The sequence below is a fragment of the Eubalaena glacialis genome, chromosome X, assembly GCF_028564815.1.
Source record: "Eubalaena glacialis isolate mEubGla1 chromosome X, mEubGla1.1.hap2.+ XY, whole genome shotgun sequence".
In the NCBI taxonomy this organism is placed as follows: domain Eukaryota; kingdom Metazoa; phylum Chordata; class Mammalia; order Artiodactyla; family Balaenidae; genus Eubalaena; species Eubalaena glacialis.
Genome location: NC_083736.1, coordinates 117,731,158 through 117,754,693, shown reverse-complemented (window position 1 = coordinate 117,754,693; position 23,536 = coordinate 117,731,158). Strand labels below are relative to the sequence as shown.

The 23,536-nt window shown below is 50.6% G+C and overlaps 1 protein-coding gene across 2 annotated transcripts; it reads left to right on the top strand.

The window, feature by feature from the left end:
• Nucleotides 1-12,628: 12,628 nt before the first annotated feature.
• APLN (apelin) lies at nt 12,629-20,808 on the top strand. Of its 2 annotated transcripts, none has more exons than XM_061178666.1 (3): nt 12,629-13,031; nt 18,252-18,423; nt 19,060-20,808. In XM_061178666.1, exons 1-2 carry the CDS (start codon nt 12,965-12,967, stop codon nt 18,416-18,418), a joined length of 234 nt encoding a protein of 77 aa, XP_061034649.1. In that variant the 5' UTR covers nt 12,629-12,964; the 3' UTR covers nt 18,419-18,423; nt 19,060-20,808. The 2 variants fall into 2 exon arrangements, with proteins under 2 accessions (XP_061034649.1, XP_061034648.1); XM_061178665.1 differs by having other exon boundaries at nt 12,904-13,031; nt 19,005-20,808.
• Nucleotides 20,809-23,536: the final 2,728 nt, after the last annotated feature.

Here is a 23,536-nt window from a genome sequence, read left to right as displayed (position 1 = left end):
TAGCCACATGCAAAAGAATGAAGTTGATCTCCTTCCTAACACCATACATAAAAGTTAACTCAAAATAGATCATAGACCTAAATGTAAGAGAGGTGAAACTGTAAAATTCTTAAAAGGAAACATAGTTGTAAATCTGTGTGCCCTTGGATTAGGCAATTGTTTCTTAGATATGACACCAAAAGCAAAAGCAACCAAAGAAAATATAGACACATTGGATTTAATAAAAATTTAAAACTTTTGTGTATCAAAGGACACTCTGAAGAAAGTGAAAAGACAGTGCACAGAATGGGAGAAAATATTTGCAAATCATATATTTGATAAGGGTCTAGTATCCCACAATGTAAAATAATTCTTACAACTCAACAATGAAATGACAAAAAACTCAAGTAAAGAATGGACAAAGGATCTGAATGGACAGTTCTCCAAAGAAGGTATATAAATGGTTACACATGAAAACATCATTAGTCATTAGGGACATGCAAATCAAAACCACAATGAGATACCACCTCACATGCACTAGGATGGTTATAATAAAAACAAAAATGGAAAATATGTGTTGGGGGAGAATGTGAAATTGGAACCCTTGTACATTGCTGGTGGGAATGTAAAATGGGGCAGGTGCTGTGAAAAACGCTTTGGCAGTTCCTCACAAAGTTAATCATAGAGTTCCTATATGACCCAATGATTCCACTCCTAGGTATATACAGACATGAGAGACCTGAAAACATGTTCACACAGAAACTGGTACACAAACATTTATAGCATCATTTAGTAGTCCAAAAGTGATAACAACTAAAATGTCTATCAACTGATAAACAAAAGTGGTTATGTCAATGCAATGGAATATTGTTCAGTCATAAAAAGAAATGAAGTACTGAAATGAGCTACCACATGGATGAACCTTGAAAACATGATGCTTAGTGAAAGAAGCCATTCATAAAAGGTCACATAGTATACGATTCCATTTATATGAAATGTATGGAAGAGGCAAATCCATAGAGATGTAAGTAGATTAGTGGTTGCTAGGAGATGGAGGCAGGGGTGAATTGACTGCTTATATTGGTTTGGGCGAAAAGTTCGTTCGGGTTTTTCTGTAACATCTTACGGAGATGTTAAGATGTTACGGAAAAACCCGAACGAACTTTTCGCCCAACCCGATAGATATGGAGTTTCTTTTTAGGGTGGTGGAAATGTTCTGGAATTAGATAGTGGTGATGGTTGCACAACTTAGTGAATATACTAACAATCACTGAGTTGTACATTATAAAATGGTGAATTTTATGTTATGTGAATTATATTCCAGTTTTTATTAAAAAAACTTTTTTTAAATTATTTTTTTGGCCATGCCGTGCAGCTCGCAGGATCTTAGTTACCCGACCAGGGATTGAACCTGGGCCCCAGCAGTGAAAGCGCAGAGTCCTAACCAATGGACCACCAGGGAATTCCCTATCCCAATTTTTAAAATGGGATAGATTTGAATAGATATTTCTACAAAGAAGATGTATAAAAGGTCAGTCAATAAGCACATTAAAAGATGCTCAATATCAGTAGTCATTAGGGAAGTCAAATCAAAACTACAATGAGATATCACTTTACATCGCTAGGATGGCTCAAATAAAAAAAGACGTAGAATAAGATGGCAAGATGAGGAAAAGTAGGAACCCCATGCACTGCTGGTGGGTTTGTAAAATGGGACAGGTGCTTTGGAAAATAGTTTGGTAGTTCCTCAAAAGGTTAAATATAGTTACCGTATGAAGGTAAAAGCTCATGGGCATATATCCAAGAGAATTGAAGGCATACATATATGCAAAAATTTGTACATGAGTGTTCATAGCAGCATTTTTCACAGTAGCCAAAAAGCAGAAACAACGTACTGATACATATGACACTATTAATGCATACAACAACATGAACGAATCTCAGAATAATTCTGCCAAGTGAAAGAAACCAGCAAAAAAAAAAATGCATACTGTGTTATTCCATTTATATAAAATTCCAGAAAATCCAAACTATACAGTAACAGAAAGCAGATCAGTGGTTGCCTGGGGACGGGGGGCTGGGGAGGGGATGGAGTGAGCAATTACAGTGGGGCAGAATGAAATTTTAGGGAGTGATGGAAACGTGACAGTGGTGATGGTTTCATGGAGGTACATGTATGTCAAAACAGCAAATTGCACACTTTTTGTATGGCATGCAAATGTGCAGGTTACTGTATGTCGATTATATCTCAAAAAAGCTATAAACAAAAAAAGGAGCAGGTTTTTGAACAGATGAACTGCAAGGTCCTTTCCAGCTCTGGTTCTGTGACACCTATTAGAGGGATTTATCCCAAAGCCTTGTACCAAAATGGTGCTTTGTAATAGGATACCCAAATCATTGAGATAAAACAGGATTTTTCTTGAATTACTGAGAGACAGGCCTTGTTCTTTACCTTTCTGGGACTGTGTAGACAGAGCCTCAAAACCCAGTGGAACGATGGGGCAGGGAAGTGCACCATCCAACCAGTGGGAAGACGTCCAGGTCAGAGGAGGAAACTGGGGAAACGACAGCCTAATGAGCTCTGCTCTTTCCAATTTCTTTAAGTCTATGATTCAGAGGATCGGCTCGCCATGACATTCCAGACCAGTGAGGCATCTCAGGGCCATGAATGCATAGACATCCCAGGGGAAAAAACAATGGAAGACAAGATGGAAATGAGAAATGGCCTTTTTAGGTCTCTTGACCCAAATGCAAAGACCTGAGAGGATATGGAGGAAGAGGTGGAAGTGTCCCTTCCCTGCAGGAAAGGAGATTATGACTTGACGGGGTCTGGGGAAATCAAATGCAAGACACCGAAGAGCAGGAATGTTAGGCCTCCAGGGATGCCTCCTAGATGGACGTGCCAGAGGAGGAGGAGGAAGGAGGTGATCCCCTCCCCGCCCGTTGGCAGTGAAAGCCAAGAAGGCAAGGAAGGGAAAGAATGAAAAGCTAAGAGGCACGCTTCAAAGTCATTTGTCAGCTGGGCAGCGCCTTAAGCCAGTGCCATGGCTGATGGATCGCCTCGTGGAAAGCACCTGCGGAGACAGACCCAGCCCAGAAGGCTGTCACCTTCTCCTCAGCCTGCACCTGGAGCAGATGCTTTAAAAGAAGACAAACAAAACCCTAAGTGCCCTGGGTAACTTGGGGCAATATTTATACTTGAGGAGAGCGGCATTTTCTTTTGATCCAGAGGGTGATAAGTTAGGAGCTTCAAGTCTGAAGCAGAGGAACTGAGTGTGCTTGTAATCTTATCCTACACAGCAGAGTTCCTACAGGAGTTTCTTATCCGGAGGAATGTTGACCTCAAGGATCCTTTCTCACCTCCACCCTTGCTTCTCCTGCTGCCCCAGGCCCTCGGCAGTGTACTTCCCTGGCTCCCAAAAGGCTGATGACATCGGTCAGTATCATCATGATTCCTTAAATTAGTAAGCCATCTCATGGTTTATAAAGCTCCTTACCCTCCATGATCTCATTTTGATTATTATTCAACCCTGTGAGATAGGCATTGCTTCTCTTATTTTTAGGAGAGGAACATGAGTGATCAGAACACAGATGTTTGGGTTAATTAACTAATTCATTCATTCATATAGTCATTCAAATAATGATTGAACACCTACTATGTGTCAGACACTGCTTAGGTGCTGAGGACACAGTGATGAAACCAGACAGCCACAGGCCTTGCCCTTCTGGAGCTTAGTCTAATGGCATTGGGGGGCAGGTAGGTGGGGAGAGGCATTAATACAACGCAAATCTAACCGCGAACTATGAGGGATGTTATTACTGGGGAATCTCAGCTGGCCTGGGGGCGAGGGAAAGCATCCCTTGAGGAAGTGTTATTTGACCTTAGAGCTGAGCTGATGCATGATGGGTGTTAGCTGAGAAGATGGGGTGGGGTAGAGAGTTCTCCAAGAGGAGGGAAGAGTATTGAGAAGGCATTGTGGCAGGAAGGGACTTGGCCTTGCAGAGAGAAAGAGGGAGAGAGGCAAGAGAGGAGACTGGCGAGGTGGGTGGGGCCTTGCAGGCCACGGCCAAGAGTTGGGTCTTGACCCTCAGAGCCACAGGGAGCCACAGAAGGCTTGCAAGCAGAGCGGGGCCGGCCTGACCATTCTGGTTGCTTTGGAGAATGATGTGTGAGGAATGACGGGTCTTGAATGAGGATGGGGCAGCAGAAACATAGAGAAGTGTACATATTTGAGAGATATTTGGAGGCAAAATGGACAGAAAGTTCAGGCTTTTACGATTCCAGCATGCTAGGGATGCGAACGGAGATAGTGCGGTGCAGTGGGTCGAATGAGAGTGCCCAAAAGATGTGTCTGTGTCTTAACCCCTAGAACCAGTGAATGTAACCTTATTTGGAAAAAGGTCTTTGCGGATGTAATGAAGTTACGGATCCCAAGATGAGATCATCCTGGATTATTCAGGTGAGCCCTAAATCCAATGACAATTGTCCTTACAAGAGAGAGAGGCAGAGGGAGGTCACACAGACAGAAGGGAAGGCCATGTGAAAACGATGCAGCCCCAAGCCAAGGGATGCCTGGAGCCATCAGAAGCTGAAAGAGGCAAGGAAAGATTCCCCCCTAGAGCCTTCTTGATTTCAGACTTCTAGCCTCCAGAGCTGTAAGAGAATAAGTTTCTGTTGTTTTAAGCCAGCCAGTTTGTGGTAGTTTGTTACAGAGCCCTTGGGAAACTAATATGTGGGACTTTGCTGTGAAGTGGCTAGTTTTCTTTTACTTCTTTTTTTCTTTTTTCAAAAGTGTTACCTTTTTAAGGTTAGTACATTACTGGGCTCTCTCTTTATGTGTTCAGGAAATGTATGAAAGATGAAGAAGTGAGAAGCCAAGAAGATCTCAGTCTGTGGTCAGGGTTAAGACCCATGTGGTGATGGTGCCAATCTCTGATCAACGTAGGGGTACAAACTTGGATCTGGGATGGAGCAAAGCTGACCGAGGTGATCTCTCTGACTTAACCTCATTATCTCAGAGCTCTAAGCTCACAGCCAGACTGGCAATAGACTCAACACCTGGTCCCCACCAGTCTTTGCTCTGTCTCAGCACACAAAGGAACCAGATTTGAGATCATATAATATCCCACCTGATGTAAGTCCAGATTAGATTAGCCAGCAAAGCAAGAAGAAAAAAGGTTCAATGGTCCACTGGACCTTGGAGATAAACCTGCTCATTAGGGAGTGGCCATCCTAGTTCACAGGGCTTTGCTGCCTGAGGAAGGAATTCACAGGCCTCTCCTGGGGGACCAGTGTATTTATAGACCCTAGAGGAGAGGAAGGATGGAGGCTCCTGGGAGACGTCATAGAGGATGTTCAGAGGAAATGAAACTGCTCTGAAAGACCAACGGGAGGAACGGGGACCTGCGTGGCTCTGGGCGAGGCCAAAGGATCAGAAAGAAATGGGCAGGATGCAGGGAAAAGGGGGCAACTCTGTGGGGCTGGGGTGGCGGCAGGGGCGGAAGAGCAGTTCTTTACCTTCTTGGAGGAGCCCTCTTAGGACTGATCCCTCTAGTGAACAGTCAACCCGTCAAAAACATTTGAAATATGGCTGGTTATCTGAATTCCATTGCCATAATACCTTTCAGGGACGTAGTTATGTGTCAAGTGAGGTGTATCTGTGAGGGAACCCCAGATCTCTTAAATATATAAGAGAAGCTGAGAATGTATGTAGTTTGCAAAGAAGTTGGAAAAAATGTATAAGTAGAGTAAACATTTCCGGGACATTTGGAACCCATTTGGGAATGGCCGAAATATGCCCTGTGGAAGGATTTCCACAGGGGGAAATCCCTGGGGGACTGAGGTGTGGTATTAAATGCCAGGGATGTGAATAGAAGTAGTGTGGTTATGCTGCAAAATGGCTACTTCTCTAATTTTTGCAAAAGTGATACCTTATAATCGTTAGTATTTGACTTTGCATGCTTGGGGAAAGGGCAGGTGTGAGAGGCAAGATCTTAGTATGTGGCCAGGGTTAGGATCCAGTTGGTGATAAGGATTGGGAGGCAATGGACACCAAAGCGAGGGGAGAATCATACAGCTAGCTGAAGAAGAAACCCCAACAATGTCCCCAAATCCCGACGACCAGGTTTCTTCCTCCAAATGGTCATTAGCGTCTTTTGATTTATAGAGTAAGTTTCAGGCTAGTTTCCATGTAACTAACATCATGGTCTCACACTCAAAGTGGGAAAGTTAATCCCTGAGGATGTCTTAAGCATCTACTCTATGGCAAACATTGTGCTGGCTGCTCTGGGGCATATAGATGAGTTAGAAAGCTCAATTCTAGCCAATGGAATTAGAAAGACAAATACTTAGTAATGAGACAGTGAAAATTCATGTTCTCTGCTGGTGCTTAGCCAAGCAAAGATCATTTGTCAAGGAGCTAGTTAGTGAGGCATCAACCAGCAGCTGGCCTTTTCTGCTGTTTTTCAAGTTCCTGTTAAGTAGCTCCAGAGACAGGGGAAGCTTTGAGGCTCTTCTTAAAGACTTTTCACCAAGGTTGCTGCTACTGAACTTCTTTGATCATTAATTTAGCTTATGTCTTAGGGAACAAATTGGATGAGTGATATTGGGAAGGTTCATTATTATGATGTGATCCAGCAGGCCTGATCGTGGAGAGAGTCCATGCCTAACCACAGCCATTTTGAGTGCCTTCACAGTCAGCTGGGGCACTGCTCAGCAGTGACACCTGTATGCCGGGAAGGCACTGAGGGAAACACAGGAGACAGGAGTTAATGAAACCTAGCTCTCTGTCCTGACTTTGCCACTCGCTTTCTGTGTAACCTTGGGCAAGTCACTATTCCTTTCTGGGCCTCAGTTTCTCCATCTGCATAATGAGGCGGTTGGGACTCTTTCTGTTATGAGATTTCTGTGATTACTGACCAGGCTCATCATTCTCCGGATGTCCACTCCCCATTCTACTTTTTATATTACTCCAGTCAAAACAGCCACTACCAATTGGGAGCGGGGGGAGTTCCCATCTTTGTGTTATTTCTGCTAACTCTTGGTGTTGACCCATCTGAGCACCTGTTGGACAAGCTGTGATGATTTTACCCAAATAAGGGTACTTGATATGTATCATAAACCCAGATTGATTTTATTTATTTATTTATTTATTTATTTATTTATTTATTTATTTGGCTGTGTTGGGTCTTCGTTTTCTATGCGAGGGCTTCCTCTAGTTGTGGCGAGCGGGGGCCACTCTTCACCGCGGTGTGCGGGCCTCTCACTGTCGCGGCCTCTCTTGTGGCAGAGCACAAGCTCCAGACGCGCAGGCTCAGTAGCTGTGGCACACGGGCCCAGTTGCTCCGCGGCATGTGGGATCTTCCCAGACCAGGGCTTGAACCCGTGTCCCCTGCATTGGCAGGCAGACTCTCAACCACTGCGCCACCAGGGAAGCCCCCAGATTGATTATTAACATGACTATACAATTCCTTTCTGCGTTCAATGAATATTTATTGAGTATTTGCTTTGGGCATTAGCACTGCTGGTGAGAACACAAAAATGAGCAAGACATAGCCTTGCTATCTCATAGTATTGGTAAGACATACACAAGTACCTATGAGAATATACAACACTTACACAATGCTTGCCTTACTAGGAGAGCCAAGCACTGTATCAAGTACTTCCTAGGTATTGATTGGTTTAATCCTTCCAATAACCCAGTGAGCTAAGCCCCCCCCCTTTTTTTTCAGATGAGGAATCTAATGCTCAGAAATCTTAAATAATTTGCCCATTTATCTACTTAGTAAGTGACAGAGCAGCCTTATTCCAGAACCCATGTGCTTAACCACTGTGCTTCACTGCTTCCTAATTTGATTCAAGACAGTTTGAGTTCAGTATTAGAAGTGCAAATAAAGTGGTATATGGGCTCAAACAAGTGAGAATTTGCTTCTCAAAGTTCAGTGAGGGAAGTGTGTGGGCTTTCAGGTTAGGCAAACCTGGGAAAATTACTTAACTTCTGTTAGCCTCAGTTGCCTCATCTGTAAAATGGGGATGATGAGGAGTAGGACTACTTCATAGGTGTGAGGATTAAATGAGTTAATGCATGTGAAGCATTTAGAACAGTGCTTGACACGCAGCACATGCTCGATAAATTTTAACGACATCCTCCTCCTCCTCCTCCTCTATGGGGACAGGAAGAGAGGAATGGGCTGCAACAGGATTGTACTTTGAGTCTTCGGTGGCTGAACCTGCAGGCTGAAAGTTGGGTTTTAATGAAAACACTAATTCTAAGAGTTATGTGCACCCCACTGTTCATAGCAGCACTATTTACAAATGCCAAGATATGGAAGCAACCTAAGTGTCCATCAACAGATGAACAAAGAAGCTGTGATATATATAGACAATGGAATATTATTTAGCCATAAAAAGGAATGAAATCTTGCCATTTGCAACAACAGGGATGGTCCTGGAGGGTGTTACACTTAGTGAAATAAGTCAGACAGGGAAAGACAAATACTGTATGATATCACTTATGTGTGAAATCTAAAAAATAAATGAATATATGTAGCAAAACAGAAACAGACTCACAGATATAAAGAACAAACTAGCGGTTACCAGTGGGGAGAGGGTGCGGGGAGGGGCAAGATAGGGGTAGGGAATTAAGAGGCACCAACTACTGGGTATAAAATAAATAAACTACAAGGATATATTGTACAGCACAGGGAATATAGCCAATATTTTATAAGTTTAAATGGAGTATAACCTATAAAAATGTTGAATCACTATGTTGTACACCTGAAACTAATATAATATTGTAAATTAACTATACCTCAACAAAAAACTTTAAAAAAAAGAAGGTTCGGTTGTAAATTGCCAGAGGGGATCCCTTTTTGAGTTCACTTTGAAGCAAGGTGAGCTCTATGTAGAGCAGCCAAATGAAAGTCACTAAAATATCTCCTTGCTTGAAAGGGTGGAGCTTGATATTACTTTGGGGAATAGGACATACCTCATAGGACTACTATCATAATACCATAACTGGAAGGCAAAACCTCAAAGTACTATCATGCATAAACTCCCTGGATCAAGTGCATTCATCAGATTAGCCCCAGCAGAGATTGGTGCTTTGGGGGAATAAGATAGTGAACAGTTCTGATGGCTACTAAGAAGACAGGTGTGGATGGAACAGGGCAAAGACAGAGCCGTTCCTTCCTGATCAGTTCCAAGAGGTCAGAGGCCAGAGCCCAAAGGTGGGTGGGTGGGGGAACATATCAGGAAGAGGAGAAAACTAACACTGAATGAGCAACTACCGTGGGCTGGGACCTGTGCTAAGTACTTTACGTGTATTATTTTGTTTAATCTCCCAACATAATAAGGTAGGTACTATTATTACCCTCACTTAGTAACTGAAGAAACTTAGGCTCAGAGAGGTTAGATAACTTGCCCAAAGTCACACAGCTGAGGACTGAGATTGAGGGGCAGGATTTGAATTCAGTTATTTGAAATTCCAAAAGTTGAGTTCTTTCTAATACACCACACTGCTCATTCAAACCCAGAGGACAGGGAGCCAGACGAGTCAACCAAGCAGCAGTGGCTGGTGGTGAAGACATACATAGGACACGAAGCAGAACTGAATAGCTTGTGCACAGCGCCAATGAGGGCAACAAGTCACAGGCTGGCTTCACATAGGTCAGCTATCTCATCTCTGTCCCCAACAGTACACTGAATTCTACCCCTTGTCCCCAGAATTGCCCCTGAACTTGACTGGAAACTGAGTCTTGCCCCTCACCACAGGCCTGAGCCCCAAGTGCAGCAATGCACTTTACAGCCACTGCTGCCTCAGGGCAGGAAGGTGCGGATGGCTTCCTGCACCTCCTCCCCACTCTTGGAGACACACCTTTAAACGTTGATTCTGCTAATATTAACTCAACAGTGTCATCTTCCTGAACAAAAGACAGCACACAGTTCTACCAACAGTTACTTATCTCTTCAACAAGCAGTCTCCAAGTGCCAACTTTGTGCCAGGCACTGTGCGAGTTGCTATCATTCCTGTGACCTTCAAGTCTAGCGGGTGGAGACAAGTATAAAAACCGGTCATTTGAATATGCTATTGAGATATACGGGAGCCCACAGGGATTTCAGAGTGACCAATCAGAGTTGCATCCCTTGCCTCACAGGCCCTGGTTCCGGAATGGGTACCCTGGTGGTGGACCCTCTCTACGGGCCCACAGAACATGGCGTGCAGATACAAAAGTGCAGGCCAGAATCACTGCCGATGAAAGTTACAGCCATAGCTGTTATGAGGAAGACAAAGTCACCATGGGCAAGAGCAGCCTGAGAAAGGAGAAAGATGAGATCTTGGATCTAGGACTGGAAAAATGGATGCAGTTTGGTTAAATGGAGAGAAGGATTAGATTAAAACATAATTCTCCCACGTGGTCAGCTCTTTAAATCTTGTTTTAAATACATGCCTTCTGTTTACTAAGAGTTGCTTGCCTTAAATTTGTATTGGGTTTGCCTTTGTATGTTGTTCCCTTGCACATGTTGAAAACTAAGTAAGGTGGGAAAAAGAATTACAGAAGAAAGAATGACCAGGGTGCTCTCCCCCAGCACTGTCCAATAGAACTTCGTGCAATAATCGAGAGGTTCTATTCTGTGCTGTCCAATTCAGTGGCCCCTAGCTGCGGGTGGCTACTGAGCAATTGAAATGTGGCCAGTGCAGCGGAGGAAATGAAGTTTTCATTTTATTTTGAATGTTGTTAGTATCAGTCGTATTGGAAAGGGCAGCCCTTAAACCACTTAGCAAATAGCCCATGCACACCCTGGTAAAGGAGCGATTAAATATGAACGCTTCTAGGAACCTACTTATGGGGGCACTCATTTGCAAATGTATGGGCTTGTTCAGTCAGGGGGTGGAGGATCATGGTTCCTAAAAACCATCCCGCAAGGGTTGATACCTTATTTACACAGTGCCTTCAGATACATTATCCCATTCAATCCCATAACAACCCTGAAGGGGGTAGCTCGGAGATCATCATCCCCAGGAGATGCAGCAAATTTAGGTGTCAACAGCAAGGACCTGAGGCAGGTGAGGGTGGAGACTAGAGGTCCGGTGTTTCTCCTCCTGGGTGGAAGACTCTTTCCAGGGGGCAGCAGAGGGGGAATGACCTCACGCTACTAATGCCCACTGCTCACCGCCTGGGCCTCACGGATGAAGGGAGGTGCTCTGCCTTTTTCCTACTGGACTGGGGCTAATGCGGACATAGGCTATGAACAAGAACCCTATTTATCCCCTTCCCACTACCTTGATTTAGGCAATAGGAATGGTTTTGAAAAGTTCATTTATATATTCACAACTATGTCGGGAGCGCCAACCATGCCCCAGACATTGGTCTAGTTCTGGGGATACAGCTGTGAACAAAGCAGAGACCCCTGCTATGGAGACTGATAAAAAATTGTGCATATGCTGGATTGTTGTAACATTTCAAAAACATGTTAAGTCTACTGTGGTCTCTCACATCTTTAATGGTACACACACTGTCCAATGTATTTTTTGTGTAAATCTGGACTCACACTTCAAGCAAACTGCCTGGCTGGCTGAAATGTGGAAACACCTTTCGATTCAGTCTTTTAACATGTGTTGAGTGCCACCTATGTGCAGAGCCCGATATTGGGGACTTTGGAGAGAGGCAGAAGAATGAGAAGACAAGGTCCTATCTCAGGGGGTTCCCCGTGCGGTGAAAGAGGCAGCTCCTTCTCTTGGGAGCTCCCAGGCTGTAGGAGCTGACAGCCTAGTCTGGGGAGGCAAACAACTTCAGGACCCACTTTCAGAGGGGAATCCCAAGTACATGCAAAATGAATCCAGCCTAGACTGTTTGGAGTTGGGTAAATGGTCCCTTGTCGTGATGATGGGGAACAAGAGAGGGGATGCCATAGGAGCTGTTGCATGTCCCGACAGCAAGGAGGAACCCAGGAGCGGCCTCTCCTGGATTATCGTTATCCTGGCAAGTCTTCTGGATGAGATGGGGTTGGAGGTGCTGCTGTAAGAATGAAGAACTCTGTGGAAGGATGGGGTGGGGTGGGGGCATTCCAGGTAGAGGGTGCCTCCTGGGGGATGATAGGAGAAATGGGGGCGCTGGGCACAGTTCAAACCCAGCTGAAGATGCAGAGGAGAGAGGAGGGCCAGTGTGTGAGGGTCTCGGCCAAGTCCCTGTGGCTGCGGAGTGGCGGTGGGGAAGGACCGGGTCAGAGGTAGCGGGGGTGAGTGGGGGCAGCACCCAGGTTTCTTGACAGCTGTTAAGGAAGCGTGGCGACAAAGGGTTAAGTGTGCCCCTCCACCGCCCCAAATGTTTCCTGTGTTTGAAATCCTTCAGGTCTCCGAAACCCTCTGGCCCCCGGCCAGGGGGGCATTGTCCGGGGAGCGCTTGTGGGCTGTCAGAGTGGCCTCGCAGCCTTTGTTGTGGGACCACCTCGAGGTTCCCTCTCGCGCCCTAGCTGCGGCTGCCCAGTGCGTGCCGGGAGGGGGGCGGTGCGGGAGGCTTGCTCCCTCTCCCTCTTCCCGGCCCCCCCTCCAGCCCTCCCGATGACCACATGACCAAGTGGGCTCGCGGCCAAGCCACAGGCTACAAAATGCAGCCCCTGGAGTGAGCGGGGCGCATTCCCGCTGGCAGCCTGAGCCACGGGCCGTTGGAGCCGCAGCCGAGCCGCCAGCCACTTGGAACGAGCTCGCCGCCGCCCCCGGAGCCGCCGAGGCCAGCTGGGCGGCGCTGCCCCGCGGCGGGAGAGAGGAGGCTGCGGGAGAGAGGAGGCTGCGGGAGAGAGGAGGCGGCGGCCGGCCAGCCCGCGGCGCGGCTCGGGGCGTACCGTCTCGCGGCCCGGGAGCCACGCGAGCTCCGCGCCCGCACGCACGAGCCGCGACTCGCGCCTCCCTCGGCCTCCGGCCTCTCCGCCCCCACCCCCGCCCCCTGGCCAGGGCCGCGCGGCGGCGGCGGCGGCCAGAGGAGCAGCATGAATCTGCGGCTCTGCGTGCAGGCGCTCCTGCTGCTCTGGCTCTCCCTGAGCGCGGTGTGTGGAGGTGAGTGCGCGCCCTCCCGCTCGCCCGCGGCCCCCTCGCCGCTCTCCAGGGCTGCAGCCCGCGCGCTCCCCGCCCTCCGCCCCGAAGATCGCGCTCTCTCCGCCTCCCGGGAGCCGGGCGCGAGCCGTGCAGGAGCCGCCACGCGCCGGGCCGCCGACGGACAGGGCGCCCGGGGCCAGGGACCCGCCGGCCGCGGGCACCGCTCCCTCCGGGGGGCTCGGCTCCGCTCGGCCTGGGGCATCACCCTCCGGCGCCTGGCCCCTCCCGGCCGCCCCTCGCAGTCCGAGGAGCTCAGGGCCGCAGGCGTTCGCCCCGTGTCCCGCGCCCCGCTCCCCACGTGGTGGAGGGTATGGGGGGGGGCACCTCCTGCTCCCCTCGTGGATCCTTGGAGGGAACTGACCTGAGGCCGGTGGGTTGGGCTCCTGCGTGGAAAGTTAGGGGCCGCCGGCCGGTCCGGGGGCGCGGGCCACTGGGGGATGATGATGTGCCAAGATGCAGACGTGACACTTGTTGCATAGGCAGGAGCGCGCGGCAGGGGAGGCGGCGTGGAGCCCAGCTGTGGTTCCTGTCAGCCTGCAAGTGAGCAGAGGCAGCCTCCCCCGGGCCGGGCCGGGCCGGGCCAGGCAGGGCTGGGTCACGCTGGCCTCCTCCCTCACCCCCAAGTCCTGTCTGGTCTGCTCTCCTGCTCCCACGCAGAAGGCTCGGCCTGCGTCCCACCCCAGGGACTTGGTTCCTCGAGATCCTGGCTCCGGTCCCCCCTCTGCCCCAGGCATGGTCATGCTTCACCTCAGTCCCCCTGTCTCCAGGCACCAAACCAGGAAACAGCGCCTGACCCGATACCTCCATGCAGCTGGCCCCCACCTGCACCACACCCCCACCTGGTATACTTGGCACTGACTGGTGCTCCCTTGCCCTCCCCAAGCCTGGTCCCCACCCACATCCCAGCAGTCCCAGTCCGGGCTGCCTGTCCTCTGTGCGTCAGTGTCTCCTGGGGCTGCCAGCTCCCACCTCCAGCTGCCACAGTCCTGTGATCTGGCTGTCACTGCTGCCTGCCAGGCAACACAGAATAGGAAGGCCAAGACCAGGTGGACTAACGCCAGTGCCAGGCTTGGAGTTACGGGGAGGTGGGAGCAGGGGGAAGGAGAGAGCAGGGCAGCAAGTTTCCTAGAGGAAGGGCCCAAGGCCCTACTTTGTTCCAGACCCTCCAGAACAGGATGCAGCCCGGGAGCCTCTGAGGGGCCTGGCAGGGCTTCCACCTCTCTCTTTGTAGGTCACCTCCTTTCTCTGCTCTTGCCTTTGGCACTGTCCTGGCCCGGGGAGCCCTGCCCGGCTTCTCGGGAAGGCGCATTGGTTGGATCTGGCACTACCTGCCTTTAGCTAGCTGTCCAGTGATCTCTCTCTTCAGGGCCCGAGCCCTGGCTCAGCCACCTCACTGGTAAGAAGGGAGCAGGCTTTTTCCTCAGAAACTCCTGTCAGGCAGGCAATGGCAGAAAGAGAGCAAAAGATATGAATGAAGGACACCGCACGGGGCTGCCCTCCTGGAGCCTGCCGTCCAGGGCAGCTGGCGAGATCAGACACCCACGGGACACCACCACTGGCAAACAGTGGTGCAGAGAGGGCATCCCAGAGGAAGCTGGGCTTACCCGATCTGCACACTTGGGGCTCCCCCAGAGCCTACGGGGAGACCCTTGGCTAACTGACCAGCACTCGGACCCTTTCAGGGTCCAGCTGTTGGGGCATTACCGGTAAAGGGAGAGCCGGTTTCAAGGGGAGGGAACGCTGCATCTGGCTCAGACCCTACCACGTCCTGCTTCAATTCACCCTTTTGCATTAGGTCACCTATCTCCACAGCCTGATTTGGGTAAACTCGTTGCCCTCACATTTTGCTTAAGCCTAGCACTGGAAACTTCCAAAGCTCCCCCTGCCTCTCCACCTCCCCCTGCCACGTTCCCCCACCCCACCCCCGTCCTCTCCTGGGGCCAAGGGGGCCACCTCTGTGCAGGCGGCCACCAGCCAAGGGTCTGGGGACCCATGTCCTGCTCCTCCTGCCTCCTGTCCTGGGTCAGAAAAAGGGGCCTTTTCTGAACCACCTTGCCCTTGGCCCAGACTTGCATGCTCTCCCCAGCCAGAGTCCCCAGTCAGCTCCAGGCCTGGAATCCATGCTTCCTTCACGACACACCGTGTCCTGACTTGGAATGCACTCCCGCCACCACACACAGACTCCTCCACTGCCTCCTGACCTGGGATACACTTTGCTCTTCTGAGTCTGAGGGCTGCTGGGCCAGGGCCAAGTAGCCCTTGGTCTTTGTCTGAGCACCTCTCTGTCTTTCCTTGTCCCCCTCCTGCCCTTCCCCGGCCCCAGCTGAGGCCTGCAGCCACAGTGACAGCGTGAGGACAGCCTCCTGGACCCCTCCCACTCAGGGAGGGGGCATCTCCACTCCATCCCCAATGCCTCAGAGCTAAGCACCCAGGTAACCTGAGTCAGGCCTCTCAGCGGCAAAGGACTGATGCAGGTGAAGCGGACGACCAGGCTGCCAGGGCGTGATGTGTCCACGGCAGCACGGCTGGCGTGCACTGGGCTGGGCAGACAAAGGAGGGGCGCTTCATCCTGGAGACACATGCAGGACCCCAGAGCAGTGGAGGGGACATAGCCAGTGCCACCAGGGCACTTGTGTGGGCTTTTAAAGCAATCACAAGACAGGCTGGACAGCGAGAGGAAAAAAAAAAAAAAGATGTTTCATTCCGAGTGAGGATGGCGTGTTCCTGAGAAGCGGCACACGCCTCTTTGTGAACTGGCAGGGCTGCAGTTCAGATTGTGTGAAAAGCAAGCCCTGTTCACCCCCGACTGCACTTCACGGTGGAGATGCTGTAGCTTCACTGCTGATGGCACTTCGGTCCCTCTAGGCTCGCGACTCTTTGCGGGATTGCCCCAGCCTTCCTGTAAGTAGCAGATGCGTTAGAGGAAAATATTGAAGTACACTGGGGATGGCCCGTTTCTACAGGGGAATTCTTTTGTATAGCCGGGACCTCTGCAGTGATGAGAATCAAAAGCCTCTGATTTGTCCCTTTGGACAGGACAAAGCCAGGGTTTCAGGTGTCAGCTTATCTTAGGGTGAACCAGACTCAGAATCAAAAGTAGGAAACAGGTGGGTGATGGAATCAGGGTGGGGGAGGAACTGCAGACTTCCGGCTACAAGGAGGACAGGGAGCCCCCCATCCAGTGGGATGCCAGGTGCCAGGGGCTTCTGGGTGACCACTCTCCAGGGCCTGGCTGAGAGCTCTCTGGGAGGGAGGGTGGAGGGCTAGAGAGTGTGTGCATGCGTGTCTGGGCGAGAGAGCGTGGAGCGCAGCAGGCGCCAGGGGCCTGGGCAGGGAGGGCCCTAAGGACAGTCCTTGCCTGCGTTTGGCCCAAGAGGAGGATAAATGCCTGGAAATTGTGTGCAAGTGGAGGAGGAATCACAAGAGCCAAACAGCCGAGGAAGGAACCGGAGCGTGGGGATGCTGGAGGCAGGGAGGAAGGAAAGGAAGAGCCGCCAGGGGTATGGTTGGGGGGCGAGCAGCCAATGGGTGGTTATATGGAAACTGTGAGCTAGTGGTGGAGACTCCTGGATGGATGGAAACAGGTTTCGAGAGACAGGGATATAGCTGGAGGCGAACCCGATGGTGTGGGGAGAGGGAGACTGGGATTCACGATCACTGGCCTCAGAAGCTGTACTTCTGCAGACCAGCCCCATCCTGGGCATTGCACAAGCACTCTGCCGGTCTGCCTCTTGCCCAGCACCATCGCATCTCCCTGCTCTGCTTACCTCTGGCGGCTGGCTTGTCTGTGGAGTGCCAGCTCGCCTGCCCTGGCTGGACTGCAGCCTCCATGAGAGGTGGCTGAGAGCTCGGTCAGCTTAGGTAGCTCTTCTCTGCAGCCCTAGAGTCTAGACGTCTCGCTGGCCAGAGTCTGAGCCCACCAGCCATGTTCCTCATCCTGGCTCTGGGCCTCCCCTGTCTCTTAGGGACCCCTCCCCACAACAGCCCTCCCTCCCTGACTGACACCACCACTCACAGGCCTGGGTCTGAGCATTTGGAGAGGATACCCTCCCCATCTGGGCACCGTGCCTCTCTTCTCATGCCTGCTGTACCCCTGGGGCCTCATCGTGTGTCTTTCCCTCATCGCACCCAGGAACACCCAGCACCACTTGGATTCTATTGGCAGGGCTTGGTCTGGCATCAGGAGCCTTCTACTCTAAGCCAGATGTGGACAGATGTAGAGAAGAGCCCCCTAGAGCAGAAAAGGAGCCAGCTGGGATTGGAATGGAAGGAATTTGCATCAGGCACAGGATGGGGGTATGATCTAGGGCTGAAAGGACGTAGGACAATGGGGGGGCAATACTAGCAGCCCACCCCCCTCCCGATGCACTTGCTGCTTCAGGTGACGTTCACTCATTTGTTTACTCATTCATTTGTACAATATTTATTGGCCTCTGAATCTGGTCACAGGCTGACTAGAACCCAGCATAAGGCACACAGAGTCAGAGATTCCCCCCCACCCCCTGCAAACAATCCCCCAGCCACACCCATAGGGAGGCCACAGGAGCAAGTGAGCCCCAAGATGGCCAAACACTGATGAGATGCCCAGGGGGGAGGTATGAGAGCTCTAGTACTCAAAAGTGGGTCACCTGCGTATCAAAGGATGTACAATGACATCATGTTCCAGATTTGCTTTAAAATATCTCTGCAAAGAAAGAAACAGGAGAAGCAAAGCATATGTAACTCCATCTGGATAACTGTTGAATCTGGGTGATAGGCACGTGATGGGGGGAGTTGGTTTCACTGAAATATTGTGTGTTTGAAATGTTTTAAGTGTATCATTCACAAGGGTGCAGTGGGAAGTTATTGTCTGCTGTGCCCCAGCCTGAGTACAGGCATGATACCCCAAGCTGCACCCCCACCCCTGATGGTATTCTGAGCACAGAACATGTTTGTGCCCATCAGAAACATGATAGGACTGTCGAAAGGACATCAAGTCAGGGGTATAATTTGCAAATGTGAGTAGTGGGCTCTGTTTGCCCCAGGACAGTGTAAACATTGCAAATGGTTCATCGGTTCACTGATTGGAAGAGGAAAAACAAAAGCTCTGAGAGCGCCACCTCATGGAGAGACTGCCCCTCCTCTGACGCCCTGGCCCATCTGCATCAGCCTTTGGGATGACAGACTTTCTCCTTCCTGCAGGGCCCCTGCTGCAGACTTCTGACGGGAAGGGGATGGAGGAAGGCACCATCCGCCACCTGGTGCAGCCCAGAGGGCCGAGGAGCGGCGCAGGGCCCTGGCAGGGAGGTCGGAGGAAGTTCCGCCGCCAGCGGCCGCGCCTCTCCCATAAGGGCCCCATGCCTTTCTGAAGCAGGTACTTGAGCCTCTGGTCAGTGGGCGGCACAGAAAGGGTAGGGGAGGAACAGCCTGGAAGCTGGGTGGCCCTGCTGCTTACCGCTGGCCAGACACCTGTACCAGGCAGGTGCCGGCCCCACGCATAACACCGGGGCTTACAGAGCACCTTCAGTTTAGACAGGAGACCAAGGCCGGAGAGGGGCTTGACACTCCCCAGGAGCTAGCTGCTGGCTCCCCTCCACTCTGCTGCCTGGGGTTGGGCTGGCTGGCCCAGCTGGAGTGTTCTGGAAGTCCTGGGGGGACTTGATGAGCTGGGGAGAGGTGCCCCAGGGTATATGTGCAGGTGTGTGGTGTGGATCCTCACCGGAGGCGGGGAGGAAGGCAGGGAGCCTTGGAGGTAGCCGCTAGCAGAGAACAGGAAGAGAGCCGCCCGGAGATATGGGAAGGAGAGAGCAGGGCCTGAGCCTGCCCCTGAGGCCTGGGGCTTTAGGTTCAGGCTTGTGGGGAGGGCGGGTGAAGGCCGTCTCCTCTCCTGTCCCAGGCGGTTCCTTTGACCTAGGACACGTCAATGACCCCTCTCTGGTCATTTTTCCTCTTTAGGACTGAAGGGGCCACCACGTGTCCGCCCCCTGTGATTCTCTCTACTCTTCCGTAGATCGGCCTGCTTCTCTGGAGCCCTCACATCCGTTCGCCTCATCCGGCCCCTGTTCTAGCTGCTGACGGTCCGGCTCTTCTCCCCCACCAGCCTCCCCGAATGGATTGGCGTGCTCCTGCCCCTAGCAAGGATCCGTTCAGTCCCCCTTCCTGACTGGGGCGACCCTGCACTGGAAGGCCGTCCTTCCTCTCCCCAGCCCTCCCCCTGCTCTAGTCTCTACCTCTTCTGTCTAATACCCTAACATCTAACCCTTCTCTGGCCCTTCCTGCCTCAGGTATGCCCTGGGGGCTGGGTGGAACCCGCCCTTCTTTAATGGGCTCCAGCACATTCCACGTTTTCGTTCGCATCAGCACTCCCCCCCCACACCACCCCGGCCTCCAGAGGGGCATAGAGAGCGGAGCAATGAGAGACTCTAGGAAGAGGGACCGGGTTGTTGGGATGCAGACAGGGTGCCTTGGGGGCATGGGAACGGGGGCTTGGCGATCTGGCGAAGGGGGAGTGAAGCATTGGAGAAGAGGAGGAATAGCTACTGTGGCCTCTTCCTCATCCCCATGTTTGGCCCGGTTAAGGAAGAGGTGAAGGAGAGGGGCCATGAAGTACTTTGTCACTTCTCTCGCCTCACTGTGCCGCCTAACATTCCCTCCCACTCACTCCCGCCCCCCGCCCCCCCCCCCAGCTAGTTCAAGCTCCAGCTCAGGAGGGGAGGGTATGCGCCTCAGGTGGCTCTGTACCCTCCCAGGAGCAAAAGCCAAGCAGGATGATTGGTTTTGCCAAGAATCACAGACGATCAGAGCCAAAAGGAACCTTGGAGTTCACTTAGCTCCACCTCCTCATGCAAACTCCTGCAAAAACAGAGGCTCGGAGAGGGATGGTGACCTGCTCAGTGTCACTGCAGAGCCGGAATGAAGGCCCAGGTCTCCGAACTCCCACGTGATGATGCCCTCTTCCTTCTTGATGATGTCTTCCAAACCCATTAAGTGCCTTTTCCCGGGGTTGGGGCTGGGGGTGGCCAGGAAGGGAGAGGGGGCCGGCTGTGAACTGCCCCACGGTGGGACGGAGCTGTTCCCTCCTCCCCGGCCTGCCCCTTCTGGTCCATTCCCCAGCCCGGCCTGGAAAGTTCCCTGACTGGCCAGCTGCCCCCATTCCTTGCAGCACTCCCAGACCCTGGGTATTTTCACAGGGGCAGCTCAGGCACCGAGACTACCAGGAATCAGGAGGTGGCCTTAACCAATTGGACTCAATGGCTTTCCCTTCACGTTGACTGGACCTTCTTCTCCCAGTGGCCTTTCCCTGAGGAGGCAGGGAGTGGGGAGAAGAAGAAGGAAACAAAGAAGGAAGGAATGGAGGGGGGAAGGAAGGAAGGAAAGATGGGAGGAAGTGTAGATCTCAGCAGGCTTTCTTCTCAAAGGCCTCGTGGGAGGGAGAAAAGGGAAGACAGGAGCCTGATGGCCACCTATGTACGTGTGGGGCAGGGGGAGTCAGGGCCCCCGGAGTCCCAGAACAACCCCGACGTTTGCCTACCCGCCCCTCCCCCTTCCCTCCACTGCTGCTAACGCTGCTGCTGCTGCTACTGCTGCTTTAAGGCCACCCTGGGGAGCCAGGCTGGGCACCTGCCGCCCCCCAAACGCCCCTCAGCCCAGAATGGGGGCTGGCCAGTGTCCAGAAAGCCTCTTCTGCCACGGATGTCCCCACCGGGGCTGGGCCTTCTTCCGCCTCTTCCTTTCTGCATCTCCTGTCGCATCAGTTGCCCAGCCCAGGGGGAAGGGCGGGGGTGGGCTGTGGGGAGCGGGAGAGGGACGGCTGGGAAAGTCTGGAGACACAGGGCAGTGGAGGTGCTGAGGGGCTGTCTTATTTAAAGTGGTTGTGTATGATTCTTATACTAATTTATACAAAGTTATTAAGGCGCTTTTCATTAAGAAATCGTCCCCTTCCCCTAATTGTGTTCACTGTGTTTGTGAAGATTGTTCAGTGTAAATATGTCTTTATAATAAAGAGTTAAAAGCTGACAATTCGCCCTTACTCTTGGAGGTCACGTTCAGGAGGGGCACACCTCTCCGCTGAGATCCATGGTCCTCCCCATGCGCATGAACTTCACGTGCAGGGAGGGAAGTGCCTGCCTCCTAAATCGGTTCCAGGTCCAATGGCTTCAAACTAATTTGCCACAAACTCACAAAAGGAATCTCTATGCTTAATGACCAGTTCACATAAAATGCAGTCCACTTTTAAGTGTTTTGGCATCTGAGTGTCCTAATTTTGTTTTTTTTGCAGTGTCCTTTGAAGGATCTTTAAAAAAATTTATTTAAGAACATTCTGATTAAAGGTGGGATTTCTACTAAAAATTGTTTTATATCCTTGGTGTGTGTCTTCTTCTATTTTTATCTACTTTTGAACACTCTCGGGACTTTTTAGCCAGTTGCCTTTCTTGAGAAATGTTCTGTTTCCTGCAATAAATATATTTCGTAATGACTTTGTATGTATCATTTTATGTTTCACAAAGTAGAGTTGCTTGATGCACGAGATAGCCTGAGAAATAAAATGCAAGGAGTTCGATGCAGTTCTGCCCCATCTGTCTCACTTCTTCACGCTTGTTGTCAAAATGCCAACATCTTGGAGAACAGGAAGGAACGTTGGGTACATGCTAATTTGGTTAATCAACTCATTAGGTGCACACAGGTATACACGATCCAGAGTAAAACCCAGCAAAAAGGAGACAGGAGTGATCCAAAAGGTGCATTCGATAAATCTTGTGGGAAATTCTACAGATTTGACAAGTATTCAGTTCTAGAAATACACAATTTGAAGAAAGGGTCTTCAGACACTTGCTAAAAAGTCATGAAACTGCTCAATGAAAGATAAAATAGAAAATGCCACCCACAAGCATACACAACAGTCTTATCATTGACAAAATGTTGCAGATTGTGACATAGTGATTTAAAAATATGACATTGTGTTGGAAGTGCCTCTTAGGAAAATTGGTACAAAAATGCCTTCTTTCAAAATTACTACTTTGACTTTTAGGCAAACTGGTTGTCAGAGGAACTGGTTTTAGGCAAGGAGGTTTTGGGTGGGCTGGCTTTATGCTGATTGGTCTGTTACCGCCCTAATCACCCCCAAAGCTCTAATTTCACTAGAAACCAAGGAGAAGGGGGCGGGGGCAGGGCAGGACAGCTTAATACTGATCCGTAAGTGTGTAGCCCTTTAACAGTTTACAGAGCTCTTTTTTTAAAATACCAACTCATTTTATTATCCTAACAACTGGGCGACACAGATCCCCGTTTTACAAATGAGAAAACAGGCTAAGAGAGTTGAAGCAAATTGCCCAAAGGCTCACTGCCAGTAAGTGAATCTAAAATCTGGACTTTGAATTCTAGAATGTAATCTCTTTCTATGATACTATGGAAGGTCCTCTAATTAGAGAGAAGACTTAAGTACAAAATGTACTTAAATCCCAGTAAGTGCACTGGAAATAGATAGCGTGGTGTGGACCGGTGGGATCCGAGAAAGGCTCACGGAGACACCAGCTTACACCGGCCCCAGAAGACCCAGTTGCCTTTGGTTAAGTTGGCAGGAGGATGGTGCACAGTGGACGTGCGGACAAGGAAGGGGAGTTGCCACCAGGGTCCTCCAGGCATATGTAGTCACTGTATGCAAGTGGGTGGAGGCAAGTCTGACCTCCTTGGGGCAGAGGATGAGGGGAAGGAAAGCTGGTGGCTTTCTGTAAAGATAATTAGACATCAAACCAAAAGAAGGCAGGACATATGGGTTGCCACCATTTGGAGATATCTTGACCGAATGAATACAGTAGAATCAGAGTAGGGGGTTGTTTCTGAAAATACAGAGGGAAAAAAGAAAAAGGAGTTCACTTTTTGTTCATTGATTACTTCTGGACCAAGACCTGGAAGGGTTAGGGGGTGGGGTGGGCAGATGAACCTGAAAAACAACAGCGCTTCAAATCCACCTAGAAATTAGGCAACCCCTGAAATGAAAGAGATAAGGGAGGCAAACAGACTCAGGCCACACACAAGGCTTTTCAGGACCCCAGGCGTGGTACAAAATGAGCCATAGCTACTTAGATGCCTAACGTTTCAGATTCTCCCACAAGTCCTGGCTGACTCAGTACCCTCAACTGGGGCTGGGCTCCTCTGTCGCCTGACCCAAGCAGCCATTCTGAGGTGCTTATAGAATTCTATTTTTCAGGCCTGAAGGTTATTCAGCTGAAATTTCTCAACCCCAGATTTCTGACCAGAGTGGGCCTGTACCAGCTGACTGCCAAAGGGAATGGCGGAGAAGACTTACCATCTTCTTTTCTGGTCCTAGAAGGGGCTACTGACTCAGCCAGCGTTTCTCTGGAACCCCCCAAATGGAAGATGTCTCCAGGGTTCCTTTGAAAAACCAGTTTTCCTACATACTGACCAGTGCTCAGAGAGGGACTCCCCTGGCTTGCGGCCTTGGACTTCAGTCGAAGGCCGGAGCTGCA